The sequence below is a fragment of the Plectropomus leopardus genome, chromosome 8 (genome assembly GCF_026936395.1).
Source record: "Plectropomus leopardus strain MGB_pleo_1.0 chromosome 8, ASM2693639v1, whole genome shotgun sequence".
Taxonomy (NCBI): Eukaryota; Metazoa; Chordata; class Actinopteri; order Perciformes; family Serranidae; genus Plectropomus; species Plectropomus leopardus.
Window position 1 is genome coordinate 13,453,622 of NC_142183.1, and position 25,053 is coordinate 13,478,674.

Consider the following 25,053-nt stretch of genomic DNA (forward strand, 5'->3'; position numbering starts at 1 on the left):
CAATTCCTAAAAATGTCCCTGTATACATCTGACCAGTGCAAGGCAGCTGCATCTGGCCCCTGTCCTCCGGTCATTTTACAAAAGTGGCCCCCAGGCAAAGCAAGTTGTAACAGGATGTCCAAGTGCTGGAAATGAAGTGTTAAGAGGTGCAAAGCTGGTGTCATCAAACTACCAGTAATCTAATTTACACACACGTCATTTCCAGTGTATTCGAGTTAGTGGCGTGGTTTAACTGGTGTTACCTCACGTTAAATTCCAGCCGACATGCAACAACACATTAAATGCGTCAGTATCTCTGAAGGAAAAATAATTTGCCTCGGCTTCCCTGTCACGATATGGCTGCGTGAGACAGCCTCTGCACTTGCAGTGTTTGTGGGTGGGAAGGACGTATAATAAAGAACACAGTGGGGGAGGAAGCTTTGTTAACCTCTCATTATGTTGAATTTACATCACACGAAGATAAGATTATCACTGCTAAATGCAAACTGTGTTCAGATTAGGATCCGTGGCTGCGAGCCCACATCAAACTGGTGGTACAAGATCCTCGTTCCATTAAAGATACAGCAGTGGTGAGGATTATTTTCAACTGCTGAAGGTGAAGAAGGAGGTGATGTGTTCGTTCTTTTTATTTGATAAGGACAATGCGCAGCTTCTTAGCTGTGCCAAAGTTGACTATAAGCTAATTTACACCTTTAGTCCCTGAACAGGAAACAGAGAATAACATCATCCTCAAACAAAGACCCACTTCCACCAACATAAACATGATATTCTCTTCTTCCTGCACTGTGATGCTGGGTTTGTTTTCGTTACCTTGCTGTCCACAAAATGAATCTCTGTTTAGTTTTAATCCCGGGACAGCCCCTGGAGTAAAACACATGCTGCCATCTTGAAAGGCCAATGGTTATGCATCTTTGTCACCGCGGTCGAAGAAGCTATTTTTGGCAATCAACAAGTCACAACTGTATCCAGTGAGATTTCCTCTACAACATGTACAGCATGTGCAGTGTGGCTGCACAGACGCTAAGCTACATACAGGCTTAAGTGTGAATGTTTTTAAAATGATGTTGAAGGTCTGCTTAGACTGAGTCAGACTATTTTGTGGCGGGAAAAGAGGCAAAAACATGTGTGTCCACCCGGGCATCGTATTTCCATCGCTGCCAATTGGAGCTGATCGGACTCAGAGCCGATAAAAACCAGCGACTACTTTTGAGTCTTTTGTCATTTAATGAATGCCGATTAAAACCTTTCCCATTTAATACAAAACTGAGATGTTAGCTGGTGTAATTATTATTATTTATGCAGTGGGAAAGGGGCTTAAGTTATCCATTTAGGATTAATTAGTTAATATTAGTAACAAATGTCTTTTATGGGTTTTTAAATTTCAGTACAAATTCGGCTGCAGTCCTTCCACCATGCAGGCCTCTGTTTTATCCCCCCAGTTTCATTACTTGCTTTGTGTTGCAGTGGAGCAGGGGTTGTGCCCATGCAGTGACCTCAAAGAATTAAAATCATGGCGGCGCAGTAAGGAAAAATGGCCGCTGCCTCGGTTCCTCACACAACAACTAGAATTCATTGGAGCCCCAAAAGGCGAGCAGCCTGGAGACAACGCTGCAGCTTTGCCTCTTGAATTTCACTCTGCTTCCATCTTCCCATAGTACTTCTCTACTCTACCCCCCACCCCCACTACACACACACTTACACACACACTCTATATATACTGTGTACTCACACTCTCAGACAAGATTTAAAATTCAGGTACTTTCGCCTCTCGCTTTAATACACACTCGGCCCCCATCAACTTCAGCACATTACCTGTTCTTAATCTCCCTCCCTCTGTCTGGGATCATCCTGATCCCCCTGTTTTCCCATCTGCTGCCGATCGGGGCCCAGCTTGGCTAGGTGTTCAACAAACAACTGTGATTCACTTGGTTTCTGCGGAGATTATTAACACACCTAGCATGCCACAGCGTCATGAATAAGCAATGGAGATCCGGAGCCCTATTTTCTCTCTGTCTCTGTGTTTCTCTCTCTCTCTTGCCCTGCCGCGTTGTGAGCTGAATGCCAGGATTGTCTAGAAAATGAGCTGTCAGTGGAGGGCCTGCAATGAGATACATCAGGCTCATTGTGAGCCCTAGAAAATAATGAACTATTCCCATTTCTCTCTCTGATATGTTCAATACGCTATCCATGACAAGTGCAGAGAGATAAGCAGTCCCCTCTTGAGCTGATTAAATACACTGGGTATATTCAGGAGAGCTTTGGCAGAATGAGGGTTTGGGGGATGCCATTATAGTATTATAACATATGTTTTCAGTCTGGGGGCTGGAGAAGAAGACCTTTTGCGTGTATTTTTTGCTTGTGTGCAGTTGGGGAAGAGCGAGCTAGAGGCGAAGCTTGTAAAAACTTACCCGAATCAAAACATGTCAAGTTTGTTTAAGCGCTTCTTCACATCTCTTAACTTATTCCCTGGTGGAATTAGCTCAAGAACTAAAGGGATGGGCTCACATATGATTTATTTTTAAAGAATTTGTTGGTTTACTTATGTGAGTACTGCAAACAAATACTACCAAGAGGCCACGGCCAATTATTTTAATTTAGAACAGACATAAAAGCAGTGAGTTTGTGCAGAAAGCGGCTTGCTTTTCTCTGTGAGATTTGCAAAAATCTACATCTTCTTTCCGAGTGATGGAGGTATATTTTACCAGGGCAAAATCAATATTGGTCAGCTCTTTTTTTTTTATTATAAGAGCTGTAATTTCAATAAGACAGAGCCAGGGAGCTCAGCGAGGCACACAGTTTCATTCAGCGATGCAAGTGCGATAAAAGAGATGAGCACAGATGGACTCAGCTTGAAATGACATTTTATTTCCTTATACAGTACTTCCTCAAGTCTCTACATCTCAGAGGCAAAATCTGCATCTTGGTTGTTCATTACAGACTTCACTACACCTGCTAGCAAGCAGTCTCTGGTGTGTTTGAGCCCGCAGTGTGTGTGTGTGTGTGTGTGTGTGTGTGTGTGTGTGTGTTTGTGTGTACTCTATCTTCCTTAATGCTTGTATTGCACTGAGCTTTGTCACTGTCAGCCATTTTACCTCCACCATGGGTTACACATTAGATTAGGCAAATCCAAATCAAAATGGATGGTCCCAGTATAGAGTTTGTATGTTAATCTAATCACGAAATATCATAACACAACACATGTTGTCGCCAGCCCCTAGAAGGGTTTTAATTCGATCAAATGTTGTTCGAGAATCAGTCAAATCCTCTGGCACGTTCACAGTTATCTCCGAGTGAGGGAGGAAAAAAACACTCCTACCTGTCAGAGACATTGTTTCCTCCTTTTCCTCTTTTTTTTATTTTCCCCTCGCTAAGACTGCTTACTAGACTCTCAGCTCATCTCTCCATCTCTGTCTCCCTCACACACACTCTCTCCCTCTCTCTCGTGTTGTCAGCACAGCCCTGTTCCTGTTGCCTTCCTGATTCTGACACCTGTCAGCATTTTCGTTAGTAGATCAGAGAAGTGCAAACTAGAAATGTTCCCGTGTTGAATTTAGGGCAAGTTTGCAGCGGAAAAACATGTGAGGTGCCTTTACTCTTTCTTTAATTCAACAGGGGAAGGGAAGTGCTTGACTGGCACAAAGTTGGGAGATGTGGGTTGGGGATGTTTGCAGTCAGGAGGTAGAAAGACGTGTGGAGGGAGACAGAGGGAGGGAGAAAAGGTGGCGGTAGCAGTGATAGTGGCGGTGGGGGCTGAAATCAATTAGGAACACTGAAACCCTGCGGATCTGCTGATGGAGGAAGGGAATATGGCGAAGTCTGCATCCCACGTAGGGGGCTTCCATTCCTGGGCTCCAGCTTCAGGCACACACCCACAGGGAGCTAACAGATAGATGAGAGATATTCTCCAGAGGTGGAGGCCGAGGAATATGTCAGAAATAAAAGAGGCCTGTTCTGGCTAATTGAGCAGTCTTGGATCCCTTTGAGTCTAATAAGTCAAGAGGAAGGACCATTCTTTTTTTTTTTTTTTTTTTGAAGAGCGCTTACACATTGACCTGGAAACAATTCCAAAACCTCTAAACTCACAAATCGGACACCCTCCTTTCCCTCCCGCGGAGATAACTCGCGCAATTTAACAATACATGAATCTAAATCCTTGAAAGCCACGGCTCATCCATATCCACGAGGAATTAAAGTGTGAGCTATGACAATCAAAGGAAGTTAAAAAAAAATAGATTTAGCTCTCTTTGTCACCAGCCCCCTCGGAGTCTGTTCCCTCACTTCTCCCTTGACACTAATGGTTCTACAGAGCCAAAGCTAGCATGTCGCACATTTCAACCAAATCCCCCCCTAACTTCACAGACATGCCTATAAAGATAAAGACGAATTCATTTTATATAGCTCCTCTTCTTCTCAGTTTATAGCTACAGCGATATCATCCGTTATTATTCTACTGGCAGATATGACGGAGCCATTACATGTTAAAGATAGCCCTTCCTTTATAGATTTTAAGAGATTTAATGTAATTTGTTCTTCAGATACTTCCCTAATCTAATCCACTGGGCGAGGATATTCCAGGTCAGGTTTTTCAAAAAGAGCACACACGCCTCTTTAGACTCTTGGCAGGGATTCAACAAAGAGGCAGATTTAAGTCTGAAATCTCCTCACAAGCACTTCGCTGAAAGTTACCTTGGTGGTGCAGGAATAATGAATTGCCCAAGAACTCCAATGGACAAAAGCCAAAATATCAAACTCCTAAACTGATACAGAGAAAAGAAAAAAAATTCCCACTGTGATTTAGATCTGGGCTTGTTAGCAGCTGTCACACAATGGGATTCCCGCATGAAAAGCCCCACAACATGACGGAGATGCGGGGGTCTTTGTGTAAAAGGTAACGGCCCGTCTCCTGGGCAAACAACACCTTTACATGGCACTGGGAATGGCAAACATTTGCACTGTAAAAGCCCGAGAGTTTAACCCTTCCTCCTTCCCTCCTCCTCCCAGCTTCCTTTTGTTCTCAGCACTTATCAACACAAGAAAACAGAACAATAAAAACACACAAAAACAAGGCTCTTCTATCGGCGGCTTGTGTGTGTTGTTGTCCTTTGGCAATTGCAGTTCTCAACTTGTTTTCTGCCTTAGCTGGCAGGAGAGGCGCGCCACACAACAGAGTTAGTCCCAGAAGACATCCGAGCAGCGGGGTGTTTAGTGAACATGCTTATTTGTTTTCTGACAATTCCCTTCATTCACTCGATGGAAGACGCACATAGTGTCCGTTTTTTGTCAATTAAGACAGATGAGCTCAAGCCGCATCGTGACGTAACTCTCGCATTATACGAAACTCGACTGTTCTATTTCTGCCTTTGTCCTCGAGTGAGTCTGAACAAAAGAAAATGAAGAAGGGAAAAGAGGAAGCGAGTGTTCTCCTGAGGAGCGCCACAAAAAAAAAGCCCTGATGATGTAGAATCCTCATCCAGCAGGAGAGACAGATTCAACTGTGCGCCGTGCTGAATCTGCCCATCTCTGTCAGCCCACCATGCCCTTTAACTGTGTAATTAGACCGTTGAGATGGTAATGGGGGGACGATTTCATTTGCTATGTCATTACATTTCTGCACGTGTAAGGATCTCTGGTCAATTCATTTAATAAATATGAACAGCCTCTCATTACTCTCTGTTGTGACCACTGCTGCTGACGGACTTTCAAAACAAAGGGAGGGGGAGACGCCGTGCATCACTCCTTCTTTTCATACTTAATAGGGGATCCAGAGTCGGAAAATTAAAAAGCGATTTGTTAAGTTGTTTTTCAGTTATGAATCCAAGAGAGAAAAAACGAATAGCTGCTTGCTTTTTATCATTTTTTTATTGAGTTAAAAATAGGAAATGAAAAACAGACCATGGATAAAATTTGATTTTGATACTTAATGTGTCTGATTTGTGTGATCAGGAAGTTGCCAACTTCTTTGTGGTTTGCTTTGATAGCCTAACTCTGGAGCAAATACACTTTGGTAATGGCACTTCCAGATTTAATGTAATGAATATCAGTTTCAACATCGAAAGGCCGTAAGTGTTTTAGAGGGTGTTTTGGAAAATGACATATTTAAAGTTTTCACTTGTGTTCACAGATAAACTTTTATCTGTGAACAGAATGGATACAGTGAGCGAGAGTCTGGGCAGCGATATGAGCCCCGATTTATATTTGCCAACATTTTGGAAAATGAAGTTCGCCAAATTAACTATTAGCAGTTGATTTATTGCCATGTACCATTAGATGTACAGACAAACTGAATTACTTTAATTAAAAAGAAATCTGAAAAACTGAACAATTTTCCAAAAAGTGCTGAAACTCTCACAGTACAAGCGTTCAGTGATTTACTCTGTGCTCAAAGTGGAGCTTTAGTTTTATTTAAAGAAAACAAACAATAAAACACAAATTCGGTACGTGGCCCTTTTTGCCATTTCTGATTTTTGACTTGACTGAAGGCACAAATAAAGGGGAAAAAAAGCCATGCAGTTATTTGTTTTTCATGTTGAATTTATGAATGATTAAATAACTAAAAACTGGGCCTTATCTTACAACCGTCACAAAGCGGCACCCAGTACAGTCAACTGTCATCGCTGATTTCAGTTATCATTTATGTGATTAGCAAATAATGACAAATGTATGTGTAAAATGAGGTGTGTTCAGGCACATCACTATTTTGAGGCAGCACAAAGCAACTGCACCAAAAACCTGATCTAAAGTCAGAATAGCGCAGTTTCTTCCTGCAATTTAAAGAGCGCATCATTCAGATAGTAAGACGCACCTACACAGGAGGGTTCACAACACGCTTACACACAGAGGTGTGCCAGTGGGTTGCAGATTGGTGAAATAATACATCATTATTTGTAAAAATATTAATAACTTTCTCTATAATGTGGACATAGCAGAGAGCAGAGCAGAGCTGGAGTCCGACTCCTTTCTCCTTAGTCATTAGTCATTAGTTCAAGGCCCACACATTGGATAAATTACCACATATTCAGTTTAATTTCACCAAATGTAAGCAACATCTTGGCTTAGAACACAAAGAAATAAAACACACTGCAAGATCAAATAGAAACAGAGCTTCAAAATAAAAGCTCTGTGCTGGGAAATTTACTGCACTTCAAAATGTAGGGTTTTTTTTGTTTGTTTTGTTTTTACAGATTTGACATGTTCACAAGTCACTCGCAATCCATTCAGAATGGCCCTGTGACCCACTTTTGGACCCCGACCCACCAGTTGGGAACCACTGCTTTACACCATGTGCTTCAGATTGTTTAAATAGGCCCCGTTTGTATTTTGATTTCTCGCTTTTGGATTCTCTTTTGAACACAAAATGAAGGAATGATACACGGATTGGGAAGCTTCCAGTGAGGCCATTTTGTTAAGTCCTTACTGAGGGAAACTGCTGGCCAAAAGTGAGTCTGTAGCTGACTGCAATAAAAAAAAGAAAAAAAAAGCCAATAACAAACTGCCTAATTGTAATTCCAAACAGATACTTTGTTATCATCTATTCGTTCTGGTCAAAAAGAATGGACAGCACTGTGAAATAGCCTCTTGTTCTGTTTACCAGCAATGTGGCGCTGCATTACACATTCAGCAGGCATGCATCCATTTTGCTGAAACAGATACAATCATTGGTGGTGTTAATGAAAAAAGAACTGCCTCAGAGAGCTCTCCCCACTTGTAATATTCCTCATGTACATCATTTCTAATTGTCTCCAATAATGAGATCCCACTACTGGAAGACCTGTCAGCATGCATTTTTTAAAGCACAGGATTTCTTTTTTTTTTTTTTTTTGCAGGTTGTGAAGTAATTACAGCTGGCAACTGATAGTCAGCAAATTCACTTTTCATTGTTCATTACCGTCTAACGCCGCCCGCTACAAGTTTATTCTAACGGTCACTGCACTTCCTGACCTTGTATATCTGTATTTCTCAGCTAAGTCATTACAGTATATAAGCAACTGGCCGTGAAGGCAGATCCATTTGTATGACTCTATTAACATAAAGTGTAGGTTGCCTAATGCCATTATTCCCCAGTCAAACAACATCGACAGCCAAATTGCTCCAAGTGTAGCATCTGGTTGGTGAAATGTGCCAGAGACCAGACAAGGAAGAGGCTCTGCATGTCTGTTACTGCTCCTCCAACCAACCACACCCACACACTTCACAGTCCACTGATAAAAATAGATGGATAAAAAATTCCCTCATTCCTTTATGCACTTTCACAAACTAGGATTCCTTTTCGTTATCTCCTGCTCATTAAAATTTCCTCCCTATATGAGCTGAGGAGTATGAAAGACGAGACGTGAGAGTAGACAGCCTTACTGGGGCAGTGTTAGTAGAAAGGAACCAAAATTATGTTAACTGGAAGGGGAAAAAAAGCTACATTTGGCACAAGTTCCCAAATTGGAGCAGAGCGCAAATGTAAAGTTCAGATACTGCGAGTGATATCCGTGAGTGCTGTCCTCAGGAGTGTGCTTTTAAACTAAAATGTCCGGTGTTTCCACCTCACTCGGAATAAAATTGCTAATGCAGGTCTTTCTAAAATGTCTGCAATTTTCACACGCTGACTCCCGTGCTCTGCTGAGCTGTTACACCTGTGTTACCTCTGAGCTCCGTAAATACCCTCAGGTGCATATAGTAACATCCAGACGGCTCTCTCCTTCCTGCTCTCCCTCTTACTGACCCGCTCTCCTCCTCCATCTGACTGGCAGTAGTTAAGAACGAACATGACCCTTGCGCTGACTTCTGCCAACCAAGTGGATGTCTTTTTAAATGGTGAGTCAGAAATGAAACATCAACATTAATTCCCTGCTAAATGATCCCGCTGAATAATGGATGAAGGCACGTGCAGATATGTAGATTTCCACCTTCTACCTTTGTGAGCCTAATTGCTGCCATTCAAGCACATCTGAAGTCGGCCCAGCTTCAAGAGCAGACATGGCTACTATCAGTCAATAATGTTGCCTAAGCCTGTATCAAAGGGTAGCCTTCGCTGTCAGAGATCCCTCACATTAGCCGCTCGAGCACGACATCAAAGACAAAAAAAAACTGTGATGTTATTCACACATCTGAAGCCCGCAATGGGTATAATGCACCTCGTAAGATGCTCTTGTGGTATAAAACAGACTCGCACATGATTGGTCATATCGGGAAACTCTAAAGGATGTTGCTATCTTCCTCACACACACACACACACACACACACACACACACTCAAGCAACAGATTTCCTTACCTTGGTCTGGCAGCTGGCAAACATTGGGGGGGACGGTCATGTTCAGCACGTCATTGACAGCCGTGTCAACATAGTGTCCTCTCTGGACATCATGTTCACTGTCGGTCTGGTCGCTCTCCTCGTGGCCGCTGTCCTTCAGACTGTTCCCCTCCAGGTCCTTGAATGTCGATGTGCTACATGGGGGCCAGGAGGGGGGAGAGGGAAATGTTGATTAACTGTCACATCACCTTCGTTCACATGCTCTCCTTCATCGCCGCGCCTCTGATGGTTTGTGACGAGCTGTCCGTCTTTCTCTCCATGACCCTTTTTTGTCCTTTCTATGAATTATTTGCCCTTTTATGTCGTCTTTTTCCGTGAATGCAAAATAGAATTTTCCTGTTGTTGTTAATGAAGTTAAAAATGTGTTTTTACAGTTAAAAAGGGTCCTCACATTAAACTACGCTGTGTATGCAGTAGAAAAACGCAAACACTTTTGAAATTGGTGCTACATGACCAGAACAAACAGAAAAAAGAGCCATGGCTTTGCTTTTTCTCAAGAGGGAGAAAACCTACAACTACCAGGATGCACTGCGCTGTGTCAGACCAACAAATGCTGCCGCTGGTGGGGTATGTCATGCGCAGTCATCCATCATTAATTGATGGTACATCCTTGTGTTTTGGGCCAAAACAAAGATCTGATTAACAAAACAAAAGCTTGTAGGTAATCAATGTAATCCACAGTTTTGCCACTATTATTTACTTTTGTTGTGCAACGCCCACTGTTGCTGACACATCGTTGATTCTAAAAGTTCTACGTAAAATATGTATAAACTTGGCCTAGTTCACTAGATAGCACCAAGAAGCCAGAACAGAGCTGGTGCAAGAACCAGAGCTGATTTGGACGAAAAGGGGTATCTGAGTGCACGGCAGCAGCATGGGTGGAGGGCAATATGGAAAAATGGAAGTGCAGCAAGTTTGAACAACAGCCAGAGAGCCTAAAGTTTTGCCAGGTAGGGATATCTAGGAACTGGTTAAATAAAGGGAAGTTTACCACTGTTCATCTACACTTACTACCAATACTGATTTGATACAAAGCTGGCTGAAAGCAAAGTATCCCTTTAAACACTTTGCTTTTGCAAAGAACAAAGCCTCATCCAGATTCGACGCTCTGCAGCAACCATGAAATAAGACGGAAATTTAAATCTCTTGAGAGCCTTTTTGGATTAAGTGCACATTTTTTTCTAACTTCACAGATAGCATGGCAGCTATGTGGTGCCTCAGACAGGGACATTGTGGATGGATGCACCAACTTCAAGGACATCGCATCGAGCAAACAGGAGGCACTCACTCACTACAATCAAACAAATACTGCAGTAATCAGGAATTCCTGGAAGGAAGATGGATGCAGGAAACGCTGGAAGCATACAAACTGAGCATCTGTCTTGTTTGGGGCTCACAGTCAATAAAGAGGGTGGGGGGGGGGGGGGAGACAATCAACAGCTGCACAGTAACAGCATGATTTCCCTTCATTTGATTTCCATCCCACTGGAACAAATTCCGCTTTACAAACAACACTAAATAGGGGTGAATATATGAACATGTGTTCTTGCGGGAAAGGGAAAAATATATGGATGAGTTCATGTTGTGGCAGGAAAGAGGTTACAAAGGAGAGAGAAGAATAGACAGGGAGGAGAAAATGAGAGTAAACAAATGTGTGCAAACAAAAAGAAAAGGCAGAGGAAGTGAAGGACAGTACAAGGTAGCTGCATTCCCGGGCCCCGAGCCGCACATTCTCTAGCCTGGGAGAGAGGACTGCAGGTAATGCTGGCTCTCTGATGTTATCACTGTAATTGCACCTGTCCCAGACCACAGGCTCACTGGCTCCTGAGGGGATTTCTTTGTAGTGTGCTGCAGAGGCCCACACTTGAATGCTCTTTGTTTACATTAATGCCAGGAATCTTTTGGGGGGGAAATTGCCATAATGGGTTTTCAAAAGGACGGGATGGCCTCAAACAAAAGAGGGGCTGGAATGTTTCATGGCTGCAGGTAGAAAGGGAAGAATTGTAGTTTTCCAAGTGAGCCGTGGCTGGAGGGCGTTATTATGTGACCCCCATCCCAACCCCCCACAATGCATTCCCACAACCCTATCTTATATCCTGGCCCAGGTGGAGTGAAAACACAATGAAAATACCCATTCTTCAGCCAAGAAAAACAGTAGACGTACTTTTGAAAATCATTTCAGGGTCCAGTGTTTAGGATTTAAGGGGATATATTAGCAAAAATGGAATATAATGTAATAAGTATGTTTTCTTCAGTGTATAATCAACTGAAAATAAGAATTGTTGTGTTTTTGTTGCCTTAAAATGAGCTGTTTAGGGGCGCCTGGTGGCTCAGTGGATAGAGCGGGCGACCCATGTTTAGAGGCTGTGTACGCTGGTTCGACTCCAGCCTCGGCTCTTTGCTGCATGTCACCCCCCTCTCCCCCTTAACACTCATGCTGTCCTGATAATTAAAGGCAAAAATGCCCAAAAAATTATCTTTAAAAAAGAAGAATGAGCTGTTTATATTTACAAACTACTACCGCCGTATTTCTGCAAGAGCCCAGAACAGAAAATCCAGCCTAACAGAACATTTACATGCACAGATAAGGCGAGCTACGGTTACAGCTCGCTTACAATTTCAGTCTGTATAACATGTTTATATGATCTAGTTTTAGTTGAACTAACACAATAATTTAACTTTTTCTGACATCATGTAAACGTACTGAGTGGTTCTGGCTAGGAGCATTCGCAGATCTCTGCAGATAATTTAGCTCCTGGTAAGAATCTCCTGAACATCTGGATCTTAAGTTAAAAAGTGGTCACACATTAGCAGGTGCTGGGCTAACAGCCCATCTCTAACATGCCAAACTGCTTCAGACAAACACCAGTTTGTAATGTAAAATTGCTTTATTCAGTGTTTTTACTGGTTTAAGTCACTGGGTCTGTTTGTTTTGAAGAGGAGGAGACCTCTGTGGAGTTCAGCTCCCGGTAAAAACCTCCTGAATGATGAACACATAAGGAATTTAAGGTATATCACCGCCAGACGCCTCTTAATCTACCCAAATCTAACACACAGCTCCTTTAATCACTGAGTAGTTGTTTTAACCTGCTGCAGTTCGAGCCACATGTGCTGCTAATGGATCGAATTACAGGAGAGTAATAAGGTTATCTGTAAATATGAAAATCATTACTTGCCTATTCTGCTGCTGTGTGCAATCTAATAATCTAAAAGTGTAAATTCTGTGGCTCATTTAAACAAATGTCTGCTAAACGCGCTGTGGAGTAATGCTATTTATCCCCAAAAATCGTATCCTCCCCGTTGCAATTACACTGAATGAGAAACATGCAGGAACACATGCAAACTGCTGCAACGGTAGCTGTGCACTCATTAGATGAAATAATTACAGATAACAATGGTAACGAGGTGCTGGTAACAATTCCTAATCAACACATACCTTTTAATGAGGTGGGCTCTGCTGTTCACGTAACTGGAGTCGATGGAATAATTCTCCGTCTGCAAGAGAACGATGCGGGGGGTGGGGGCGATGAGTGGGTGGGGTGGGGAGTTGTGGTTGAGGGATGATGGAGGGGGGCAACAGAGAGAGGTACTTTTAATAATGGAAGCAACCAAAATAATGTTACCAGTAATTGGCTTTCAGTTGAAATGTTATTTTACACAAAGGCCCCGGTGAGCAGCCTCTGCTTTCAAAGGGCTGAATCCTATTCTCTTTCAAAGCACACACACAGAGAGGCTGACTGGGAGTTGAGAGCTGAGGAGAGTGCTGCAGTGAGCGCAGCCTCTCCTCTCCTCTTCACCCTCCCCGCTCTCCGATCCCTTGCTCCCTCCCTCTGCTGCCGGTCAGCCCACCGTCTTTAAAATGGAGTCATTAGGGCGGACAGACTATCATGCAGAGGGGGAGAAGAAAAGTTTCCCTTTTTTTCCCCTTCTCTGAACTATTCACTTTTACCATGTTTGAGAAGACATTAATGTAGAAATATTAAATAAATAACCGCAAGAGAAGTAGATGAAATTAAGAGTGTACCAGGGGAATCTTAACACCGCAATTGCAGATGAAAAGGCTTTCAGAATATGCATACGATAGATCTCTGACCCACATTAGAGAACACAGTTCAAAGGCATCCTACATTCATTCTTTTTTTTCCCAACATTTATTTAGCGAGGAGAACGTCTGACGAGTAAGAGCACACGGACGGAGGAGTTACGCTGAGCAGGTAGCCCCCTCCTGCGTCTGCCAAGCTTCTCCTCACACTTGGGAAGATGTCAGAGGGCCAAAGGGTATCAAAGCCTCTCAAAGGACTTCCCCAGTCCCGCGAAAAGCCAGGATACGACCCTTTCGACAAACTTTGATAAGATGCAGGTGTTTTCTGCAGAAAGAAAGCAGAGCCTTCACTTAAAATTCCACGGAGCAGATACTGTATCCTGATAAATAAAAAAAAAAGGCTGTGAGTCAATGGCTGACTTCCGAGGGAAGCCTACAGTACCAATATCAAAGCCCCTGTTGAAAAAAAAAAAGTCACCCCTATGATAAGAAAGGTTAATGCAGGCACTGGAGCACAGTTGCTGATTATCAAGTGAGCTACACATTTGACACAGGCCTGCTGTTGAGGTAGCGGCGGCCCCGCACAGCTGTCATACATGGTGACCGAACAGATTTGGATTAAATTCGACTGTGCGCACGCTCTCCTTATTAGATGTTAATGGGGTTGAACATTTTGAACTTTTTCTGCGCCTGCGTGGAAGTGAAACCACAATGCCGAAGAGTCTGAGCGGTGAGGAATGAGGAGGGGAGCAGTGGAAATGTCAAACATTAGTCCCAGTCTTCTTGGATCTCTTTTTGAAATAAATAAATAAATTCATAAATAAATAAAAGCGATGCTGGCAGATCACAGCAGCCAATGTGTGGTGTTTACCTCTGGCAAATAGCTCTCATGACCTGCTTGCAGTCTATGAAAAATGTAAGAGCTTGTTAATGCGACCAAAAACATGGCGTTGTTTGTTTAGATTCTTTGTATTGCTGGCATTTTCTCATGGCTTCAAAGACAACATATGTGCAGCGCGGCATTATTATCCGCTGTCGTCTGCTAAACTTTCTGGAAATTAAATGTATGTCAGAGGTAGTTATCTTTCAACAGGCTTCAAAGGGCAAAGGTCTCCCTTCAATCAGTATGTGATAAGCTGCTGTTTGCCACCTCACCTCCTTTACTCCTAATTATTTTTTTTCAGCAAACTTGTATAATGATCAGCAACAACGCGAGGCAGGTCTCTGATTGGGCTCCACTAAATTATGATGCAACGTGTTTGCGCCGAAGGTTAACATCATTCTGTCTCCCTTTACCATTTACCCCTAATTAAACTTTAACTCATTAATACAGAGGAGATAATTCATAAAAAGGAATTTAATTAACGTTTTATTATTAGCTCTTAATTTGGAGCACACCGTGTTTGTTCTCTTGTATTACCCCTGACTCCTTTTGCTCCCATTCAGCTTGACTCCATTAAATATCAAAAGGTACCAGTGGCAACACGCTGCAACTCACACTTGTTATTCATTCATGATTAACATGTAATATTTAATTGATTTATATATAATAGGCATATATGTGATGTTTCACAAAGAATATCTTTCTCCTGAGGGCACAGTGTGTGGGATTTCGGGTCAGCTATTGGCAGAAATTAGAGTTTCCCACGCATTCATTTGTTTCTGGCGGGCGGCCAAAATTAAAACATCTGCTGCCACAAATTGATTATCCAGCGTTACTGAAATACATATATACTGTGTGGTTATACATTGCAACACACTCTCGGAGCACCAAGTGTACTGTTGTCTCCAACGGAGCAGCAGAACGCCAGGGGCATCACAGTCACTGCAAAATAATTTGTTTCACTGTATCACAGATTTGAGCCACTCGGTCTGATAACATTTGACAACTCGAAGTAGAAGTGTCGCACGATTGAATCATTTTATGCTCATTCAAGTTAGCAGAGCATTATGTGTGTAAGTTTGCCGCTTGGCTGGTAAAAGTTTCTTGTGTGCTTGCACTATGTGCACTAGATGATCCAGGCCCAATTTAATATCATTTATTTATTTGGATCCCTGTTAGCCACTAACAGGGTAACTACTCTTCCTTGGGTCCACGTAAGTAAAACATTTTACATAATAATGTAAACAATTATACAATTAAAAATCCACAACAAACAGGCAAACTACAAAAATAAAAAAATAAATTAAGAAGATAAAACTACTGAAGACAAGAAGTGGAAGATCCAGATAATTTTACACCTGGGAAGTTGAACTTTTTTGGCTTTATGCACCACTGAGCAACATGATCTACATCTGGAACAGGTCCTGTTTCATAGAGTCCTCCATGTTGTTCTACAGTAGCCCAGAACAGACAAATCAAAGACTAGCTCGAGAAAGGGCCATTTGTGTTTTTGCATCAGCCACTTAGAATAGAGGACAAGTTTACATCTGCAACCTCACCGCAAGATCGCAATAAATCCTACACACTGGATCTTTAAAACATTCATAGATATATACAGCTTCTATTATAGATCAATAATGTTGATCAATAATGCTGTTCTGCCTTAGCAAACATGGAGTGTATATGTGTTTTCTCCTGTGCTCCACTTTGGTCCCAGTGAACACGAATTAAACCGCCTCATCTTCTACAGTGGCTGCGCATCCAGTGAGAGACTAATGAAAATGCAAGGCATGAGTAACAAGGGGGAAAACTTCATTTAAAAGACAAGATAGAAAATTTCTTGTGAATGTCACTCTGGCTGCAGCCTGTAATTGGTTTGGATGGCAGGTTCTGTGTAAGCACGGCCTGAAGAGGAAGGCAGTATGCCCCGGCTCTCAAGCTGTTCCAGCCCAGAAATGGAACTGTACTCTCTTTATAATGCCATTCCCTCTCTGGCTTTTTTTCTTTTTTTTCATGGCGCTCTCTTAAGTGTGTGGTAGGTACAACCAAAGGAGACTCTTCACAGTATTCAACCATTCAATGTTTTTGCCTCCACATTTCCATCATTTCCATCTCCACGGCTCATGTTCAACACAGCAGGTGCTTGTTAATCAGAGGAAGAGTGGAGATAACCACATTTCCTCTATTTATCAAATTGTCAGTAGAAATAAACAAACACCCAACATGCCAGGGCATAACCTTGCATATTGGTGAGGCGCTTAAGTAGTGACTATTCTGAGGGAGAATCGGATGCATCAGGCCAGGCTTCCTGTAAAGAAATGTAATGTCTTCCCCCGCATTTCTGAGCGACCTCAAATTGGAGGACATGTCAATATATCTTGCTCGGAGCTCAAGTTTCAGGCAAGAGGATGAGGACTGCCTAACTACAGCGAGAATGCCACAAATGGCTACTTAATCAGGTTGGACAATGTGTTGTTGTGATCTGAGCGGCCCCAGTTTGGCGGCCTGAGCCACTTTATCCCCATAATTATTGTTCCGTTTCATCTGGAGGGCTGGAGGGAGGAATGTAGTCCCCGGTGTCGTCGGGTGACTGATAGGTAGTGCCAGGATGAGTGGAGAGGGAAGTGGAAAGAGAGTGGAGAGAGGGTGAAGATGGGAGGAAATGGGTGAGACTTGACCTGCGGGAGACTTGCAGTCCAGCTGCTGCAGCCCAGTAGCTTTCCCCTCTTCACCCTTTGCTCCTTTTCTCTCCAGTAAAACCTGAGGCACGGGGACGATGGGCTCGCTCCTCTGCCACTGAGAGGAAAAGCAATCTCCTCGCCTAGTTGCTGCCGTAAGATTTGATTTGCCTTCCTCCCAGCGTGACAATTGGTTCTGTAGTCTGGATGCAAGTGTATTCATTGTGTGGGGGCATGGGGAGCGCCAGAGAGAAGAGGAGGGGGTGGGGAGTGAAGACACCAGTTGTTACACCAGTAAACACCCGACAAGTTCAGCAGATGTCACACAGATAGGAGAGAAAAAGAGAGAAAAAAAATGTCACACAGCTGCCCTACTGTATGTATTATTGAGGCTGATGCAGCACAGAATAACATTTAAACAGAGAAGCAAGCTGGAAAAATATGGACAGATGCAGCGACATGCACTGATAACATTATTTGGAGAAAGGGATGCAGAAGATGATGCCTTCAGCAATCTGTTTCAAGAATTTCATTTATGGGGATGTTTTTCTTTTACATTTACAGTGACAAAAACAAGTAATTTTGATAAGCAGTCTGTATCTTTGCCTGGAACAATCGCAACTTATCAGATTGTAGGATTAAACGTTTAAACACAGATGCATACAATCACTCTGTTAGTTACCATTTGAGATAAACTGTATCCATCAAATGCTGCTTAAAAACAGAGGGTGATTTAAGCGGGGCGAGATGGTTCTGTATGAGACTGCGTTTAAGAAAAATATGAGCATCTAAAAGTAGAAAAATTGATTACAGGAGCGAGTGTTTCATGTCTGTCACGGATGCAACTCTTTAATGTCGTCAATTTAGCTGACGAGAAACATCAAGCCGAGTTTGTTGTGGATACAAAACACTCTCAAAACGTACAGTTTCAACATATAGGACAACAGAGGAGACGGAATCAATTAAAACTGTCAGATCGAATTTTGCTGCAGCATTCTGCGTTTGAGCAGTCTGAGGTTGTGCCTCAGTCTTCGTTTATCGTTGCTGCAGCTCGCTCGCGGACTCCCCTCGGTCCCCGGAAGGAAATGTTACACATAATGTGCCTTGTTATTGATATCCCATAGCTAAAGGAAGAGACGAGGAGAAAGAAATCCAGGGGGTTTACAGGGCAATTAGAAAATAAAAAAGCTTCATTATGCAGCTACGTTTGGTTGTGATAAAGTTAAAATAGGAGTGACGGAAAAAAAGTAAGAAAATAGGAGGAAATTAGAAGAAAAGCTCCACCGGATGAGGGATGGTCAGTGTCTGAAACTGCCTGTTTACAGATGCATGTATTCCCCTCATGTAATTTTGCAGTGAGAATGCAGAGGAGTGTGTGTTTCCCTGTGTGTGTGTGTAAGTGTGCAGGTGACTCTCTCATCCTCCACACTGTGACTATGAAAAGAAATGCTTCACTTTGAGCCTCTTGCACATTCACATTCTTGCACACACAGACTCTCTCTTTCCGCCTCCCTACAAAAGCTCTGCTCCAACAATCCCTGACTTGCAGGGCTGAGCTGGCGCCCGACCACCTCGCCTCTGGGTCTGTACCCAGCAGCCCCTCTAAGCAGCTCAGTCTATGTGACACCCATGACGGAGACACAGACCACCGAGGCACCTGCTCGGAGTGGCTGTGTGGTTCGTTTATTATCTATGCGGGAAGGAAGGACGCTCTCTGGCCCCTGAGACGCCATAACCCTCCACCTCTCTGCCCTCTAGCCCGATGACCATCATCATCATCACCTTCTTCCCGATTATAGAATTTCCCATAGATCCTCTGCCATCTGCTAGATTATAGATTTCCCTCTTCCTTTATAGAGGGCAGGGCCCCTAAGGGAGGATCAGCGGTAAAAAGGGTGAAGGAGTGCCTGAGGCACAGCCATGGTTGTGGATGAGATTACATTTTCTATTTCTGCCTGCTAAAGGGGGCCTGCCGTGATGAATACAGAGAGTTGTTACCATTTAATATCAACTGGCTCCCCTGCAAACTCAAATTATACACAATCAATTGTGACAGAAGGGTACATGTGTGACAAATAACCTGCCACATTCTCTGCATCATTTCACTTCATCACCCATCAATTCACCCCAAACCCAGTAGCCCATTTGGGAATCAATCATGTTATGAAAGTGAGTGATTCTGCGCTGAAAAGGGTTTTAAAAGCTCCCTTGCTCGGCTGCAGCTTGTACATTTCGGCAGTCTTTGTGACCGGGGCAAAAAAATAAATAAGCTGGGGCGAATTGAATGCTATTATTATGAGGTCAATTGTGTCCTTGACCACATGTGTTAAGTGTTGAGTATTGTTTGGGCAAACTAAATAACAGCTCCTCCGAAAACACAATGAAACTGACGCGTAAACACAACTCCACTTCCTGCTTGCACTTCCTCCTCATTTTTCTTGCCTTTCCGTGTGAAATCGAACAAATATTTGCTCGTTCCAACCAAAACAATCACCTCCTGCTCTCATAAAGTGAAAAAAGAGGGCTAAAGTGCTAAAGCTATTGCCCGCTCCACCTGTGCGTCACCCCCAACCCCCTCCACATGTAGGAAACTGCGGAAGATAATGCGGCTGTCTTTTATTGTCAAACAGAGACAATAGTCCAGACCAGTCTCCATGTCTCTCAGGCCTACAGGCTCCACACAAGTCCAGTTAGTAGAGATGTGATTAATTATACATACATTGATAGAAACAACATTCATTATTCATGAGCTTCTCAACGTCAAAGCTATTTCCCTCCCTTTCAGCATGATGAAAAGATTTTAAATAATAGGCCCCCTCTGCAGACGTCTGCATTCCAGCGGAGTCGGCTGACGCTAAAGAGGCTTAAGTCAGAGCTGTTGTCTTACCAGAGAATCACCGCTCAGGAGCGACATGTTTCAAACTGTCGGTGGCTGTGTGGGTTCCGGGGTCGCTGTTTTTGTTTTGTCTTTGTCTTAAGAGACAAGGCTGCTGCTTTTAAGCCTTTCAGACAGGAGTTATAGTGTCCACTTAGAATGAAAACAGCGTCACCGCACACAAGAGGCAGGATAGAGTTTCATTTAACACCTGTTCATGTGTCTATCTCCGAGTTAGAAAGGAAACCTGAGTATCTCTATGGTTTTACATAGTAACAAGGAGGGGAGAAAAAAAGACTCGACTATCTGGGCTGTTTCCTAAAAGAAATCGGCTTACTTTTCTTAAAGCCTGCGGAGCCTAATCAAACTCAAATAGCAGGCACTTCCCCTTTAGGCGAGTCTTGAGGGATTTTCTTTAATTTGGATGTCAGACCGAAAAGTTTTCACACTCCTCTCATCCCAAAATCCGTTAATGTGTGCACGGCGCCACACGAGAGAGGTACAGTAGGTGGTAGTTTTATGAACAGACTCCGGATGTGTTGACATATAATCCAGGTATTGTTTTCTAAACCCTGTGGGAATAAGAATTTATGTTTTTAACAGTTGTTTAATTTTAGGAGTAAATTACTAGATAGCGTTCTCTCTTCTCGGTTGTGCCCTATATTAGCCAGTGTTGAGGGGGAGGAGGAGGGTTAAATTAGCACACAAGGAATTCCCAAAGGTTTCTCCCTCCTCCCCCAGGCACGGCCGTAAAAATACACACTCAGAGACACTGCAGATTATGTAAACACATTCCCCTTAAATGCTTATATGAGAGCAGTGACTGGATGACTTTGAGTCACTTTTGAAATCAGTAAAGTTAGAATTAATTTTTGATTAACTCAATACACGTGAGGACGATAGAGCTGATCAAGTTGCACTCTGCAACATGGTGGAGCGTAGCGCCCGGTATTCTCTCTTAAAGGTGGCTGCCCGTCACATCGGTGCTGCTGTAGTCTCCCTCTCTCTCCTTTTTTTTTCTCTCGCTCACTGTGACAAGGCATCTTTCCAGACATTTTAGTTGGATGGAGATTTGCAGCAGCTCATTACAGACTGGGAGGCTCTGTGAGCGGATGCAGTCACTCGGAGATGGATTGAGTGGGTCTGTTTATTGACATGCCTTAATCTGACACTGGGTAAAGGGAATGAGTCACCGCCTCCAGACACACTACCACATCACAGCCACTCCAGCAAACAGGGAGGCAGCACCCAGGATACAAGTGGAACTTCATCAGCGCTCATTAATCCAACTACCCCGGGCCACCCGCTCAAACAAACCATGTTTACACTGCGCGTTGGCTGGATGGAGGGGTGATGGAGCTTTTCAAAAAGGGCATGTGTGCAGGTGCTCACATCCACACATACTGTCACCACACACACAAACATGCACTCGACTCCAGCTCATAAAAAAAAAAAAAACAAAAAAAAAAACGCCCTCCTAACCCACAACCCCCTAAACACAATATCGGTGCACACCAGCTGCTGAAACTCTCCCGGTGCACTTTGTCTCGCAAATCAGAGCCAGTGCACAAATCAGGGGTGGACGATCGGGCTCAGTGCCAAAGTACGTATCACAGAAAGGGGCTTTTTATTAAACAGATGGGCACACGAGATCTTTTAGCTCGCGTCACAACAAGGCTACTGCTATCAGTGATCCAGCTATGGGAGCCTAGTTAGCTTTTTGATCCTGTTTGCTGCTGATGCCATGAGAAGCACATCTGGTGCTAATATTTGGGATGGTCTTTCTAGGCAGCTGTCAGCGTCGGGATTGACAGCAGAGTATTAGCTGCTTGCACATCACCGCCGCATCTTTAAATCCAGCTTGTTAACAGGGGCTGTGACAGGCTGCCATCAGGGCACAGGCAGAACAAAACAACACTAAGTGGTCCGACGCTACTGTTTGTTTTCCATTACGCTGCTGTTTAGTGCTTTGTCTGAGAGATGTGGACATGAGAATCCTCTATTTTTTACATTTAACTGTAAATTTGCAGAAAAACTTTGCAAAAACAAGAAATGTGTGTGAAACATGTAAGCCAGCCGCAAACAAAATAAATCTTTCTTGAAGAAATGCTCACATGCAGACACGCGGGCACAAAGGCAAAACAAGCAAACGGGAATAAACAGTGTGTGAGTCAGAAAGGGAATAACACAAGGCAAATTTACAGTGAAGCATGCGTACACAAACACATACAGTCACAGTGGGGCAGAAAGTGGGAGGGGGGATGGCTGCTGTCGTCTCCGTTAGGAACTGGGAGCCCAGCAGCTTGAGAGCAGTGGAGAGGGGGCCAGATGCGGCGGGCTTGACCCACTCGCTCGTTGTGAGGGAGGGGGTGTAGTTTCAGCAGCTGAAACACACAGGGATTAGCCGCGCTGACTTCATTTAATTTAATTTGTATTAGGGCCGTCTTTGGGGGCAAACATCGTTTTTCACTGCGGGGGGATATACGGGGTCATGGAAAACAGCAACAGACGGTGGATCTCTGCCTCCTACCCCTGCAGTGGATACACAAGGGAAAGCGAAGCACTGTATTCCCAGACCTTAGCCACACACACACACACACACACACACACAAACACAAAAGCACATATCTCGTTCCCCCTAATTATGTCTATATTACGAAGTCAAACCTATCCAAATGAAATGCATCTTAGACGCTGCATCCACCTTTCCACAGCTTGATTTCTTGAAATGAAGACCTTGAATCCTTTTGTTCTGCCACCATAAACAACACGTAGTAATTTTCGTGCTTATCAAAGCTCTGTTCTGTGTGCGTGTTGCAAACACACACACACACACTAAGCTGTTATCTACCAAGAACATATCTTAGGGGTGGATGTTTATCTGTGCTGATGCAGATTGGAGTTCTCTTTGTCTCAGTGCAGTGCTACATAATGTTGTTTGTCTTTTGTTTGCTGTTTTTTTTTTCATCGTTTATTTCTCCTAGGCTGATATAGTTTGATATCCTATGGTGGAGAAATCCTTTTAGTTACCGCCAGGCATCTAATGTGCTTTTACTTGTAATCTGGGAATTTAATAAATGAGGAGGAGAGGGAAAAAAAATCTGTACACAATCGAATAATTCAACTCCCCGTTGCATTGCTTGCAACATGACTTACGCTGTTAAGCAGAGGAAGGAAAACAACTGCAGTGACTGAGTGAGTACCCTACATGCCTCCTCACAATTTACAATAGCTCTGTGGAAAAATATGGCAGCGATCAGCCATCAAGTCTGCTGTAGCCAAAGCCCGCGGTCATATGAAAGCTCCCGTTCTGTCTTGTGCAGGTGACACGGTCTGAGAGGAAGCTAATGTACCATGCACTGGGGGAAAAAAGTAGTTTTATTACGAAAAACATCCAGAAAAAAAAAAAAAAAAAATGCAGCAAAAGCTTTGTCTCTGCTAGACAGAGAGGACTGTACTGCTGGAGCCTGTTCAAGACTATCAGGCGCTCACTAGCAATCTCTCTCTTTTTTTTTTCTCCCTCTCTCCCCCAGCCCCTATCAAAAGATGTTACTGTGTAAAATGTCAAAGAAAAAAAAAGGCAAGAGAAGTAATCCCCTTCTCCTTTTTGATCGCAAGTGGAATAATTGGAACCCTCTTAGGCTCATTACATGAGTTGCCCGCCAGCCAAAAGACGGCTCCAACTGCCCCTCTTCATTCATGTCGGAGCTTTGAAAAATATCGCTTCCTCTAGTAACAACTCTTTATGAGATGCAATGACTAGAGGTCCTGGTACCTACACTAACGGGTAATCCCACAATGCCTTTGAAAACACATCTTTCAACTACCACTGTCAAACATCGATTCAGAGGAAAGCGGCAACATAATAACGTCATTATGCATATCGCGCAACACTTCTCACCCTCGCTCTTTTTTTGGCATTCTTCTCAATTACATATTGCATATGTAGCCAGTTAATTTGGAGCCCTATTACTAATAACCTGGTCTTCATTGTTATTACAACTATGCTTGTAATTATTGGGACTCTAATTACTATTACTGTATTACCCAAATTAACCTTATTCTGGGTTTAGATCACCCGCACTGACGGTAGCCAAGACATGCCTATGAAGAATGGCACCAATGTCCCTTCAGATAAATCCAGTATAATTAGCTGTGTGCCTTACAGGGCCTGTGTGATGGTAATAATTAGAGCTACTGTAGCAAAGGTCATGCAAAACAATTTAGAGAGGATGCTGGCTGCATGGGTAATAGGAGAGAGAGAGAGAGAGAGAGATGGGGGAGCGGTAAGAGGCGGGGGGAGCTCAGATGAAGACTCTTCTCCTTTTCCATCTTGCAGAGATGGAAGACGTATGGTTGTTACTTTACCTCCGCCCTTGGTTCATTTTTAACCAATGCTCTCAAAATAATAGGAATTGAAAACCCATTTTAATGGCAAGTAGACTCCCGGCTAACGTGGTTTCGATGGATCCGTGATTAGATTTGAGGAAAGTGCTACAGGGTGTATCTGCGAACTGGTATCAGCTGAAATCGATTCACCGCCTTTGAGGTGTGATAGCTGCCCCGTCACCCTGTTGTTGCATCTGTTCATTAGCTCGTGTGTTTATGCTTAGCTTTAGTTATTGTTATTAATTGTGAGAAAAAGAGAGAGAGCGATGTGTTGCTTCGCCCAGGTGCACAGGTTAATGAGCTGAGTCAAAAATGTTGACACCGAGGTAAACAAGCACTCGCACTAAGGTACCTCTATTTCTATGCTCCCTCTCCTCATGTGGCTCCCAACTCCCAAGATGAGGGCTCAGGGTTCACAGCCCGAGTCCCACCAGGGATTCATTCGGCTCCCTCACCTCGCCACCATCACACCCAGATGACATACGTAACAGACTCACTCTCAAATATAGCATCTCAAACAACACATATGCCTATGTGTGCTAGATTGGTCCCTATTCCCTGTTTCAACAGTGACAGACCCCTCCCATCCCAACAACACTTCATTAGCGAGTGACACAAACAGAGAGAATAAATCTGTCTATAGCTCCTCTCTTTGTTTGTCGATATCACTTGAACTGTGCAATAGCGGCTTAACGGATCAGTGTATTGCATGTTTGAACTCATTTATTGCAAATGAAGTACTTAACTGTAAACAGAATCACTGGTGTACCTTTAGATTTTTGCAGGTGTTGTCTTGGTCTTCAGGAAGCTCATGTTCGCATTAGTTTCAGATCAGCTTTGAAGGAATAGTTTGTCAACTGTTTACTCACTTTCTTGTAGAGACTTTG

At 43.3% G+C, this 25,053-nt stretch overlaps 1 protein-coding gene across 8 annotated transcripts in view; it reads right to left on the bottom strand.

Annotated features, from left to right (window-relative positions):
- Positions 1 to 25,053, bottom strand: part of pcdh19 (protocadherin 19) — a 70,629-nt gene that overhangs the window by 22,086 nt on the left and 23,490 nt on the right. For 4 of the 8 annotated variants that reach the window (XM_042493627.2, XM_042493626.2, XM_042493625.2 and 1 more), the window contains exons 3-4: positions 12,736 to 12,794; positions 9,261 to 9,433 (exon numbers count right to left, since the gene is read on the bottom strand). In XM_042493627.2, the coding sequence (XP_042349561.1) occupies positions 9,261 to 9,433; positions 12,736 to 12,794 (232 nt within the window). Of the gene's footprint in view, positions 1 to 9,260; positions 9,445 to 12,734; positions 12,795 to 25,053 lie in introns of all 8 variants that reach the window. The other 4 variants (XM_088080907.1, XM_088080906.1, XM_088080904.1 and 1 more) reach the window with 1 other exon arrangement.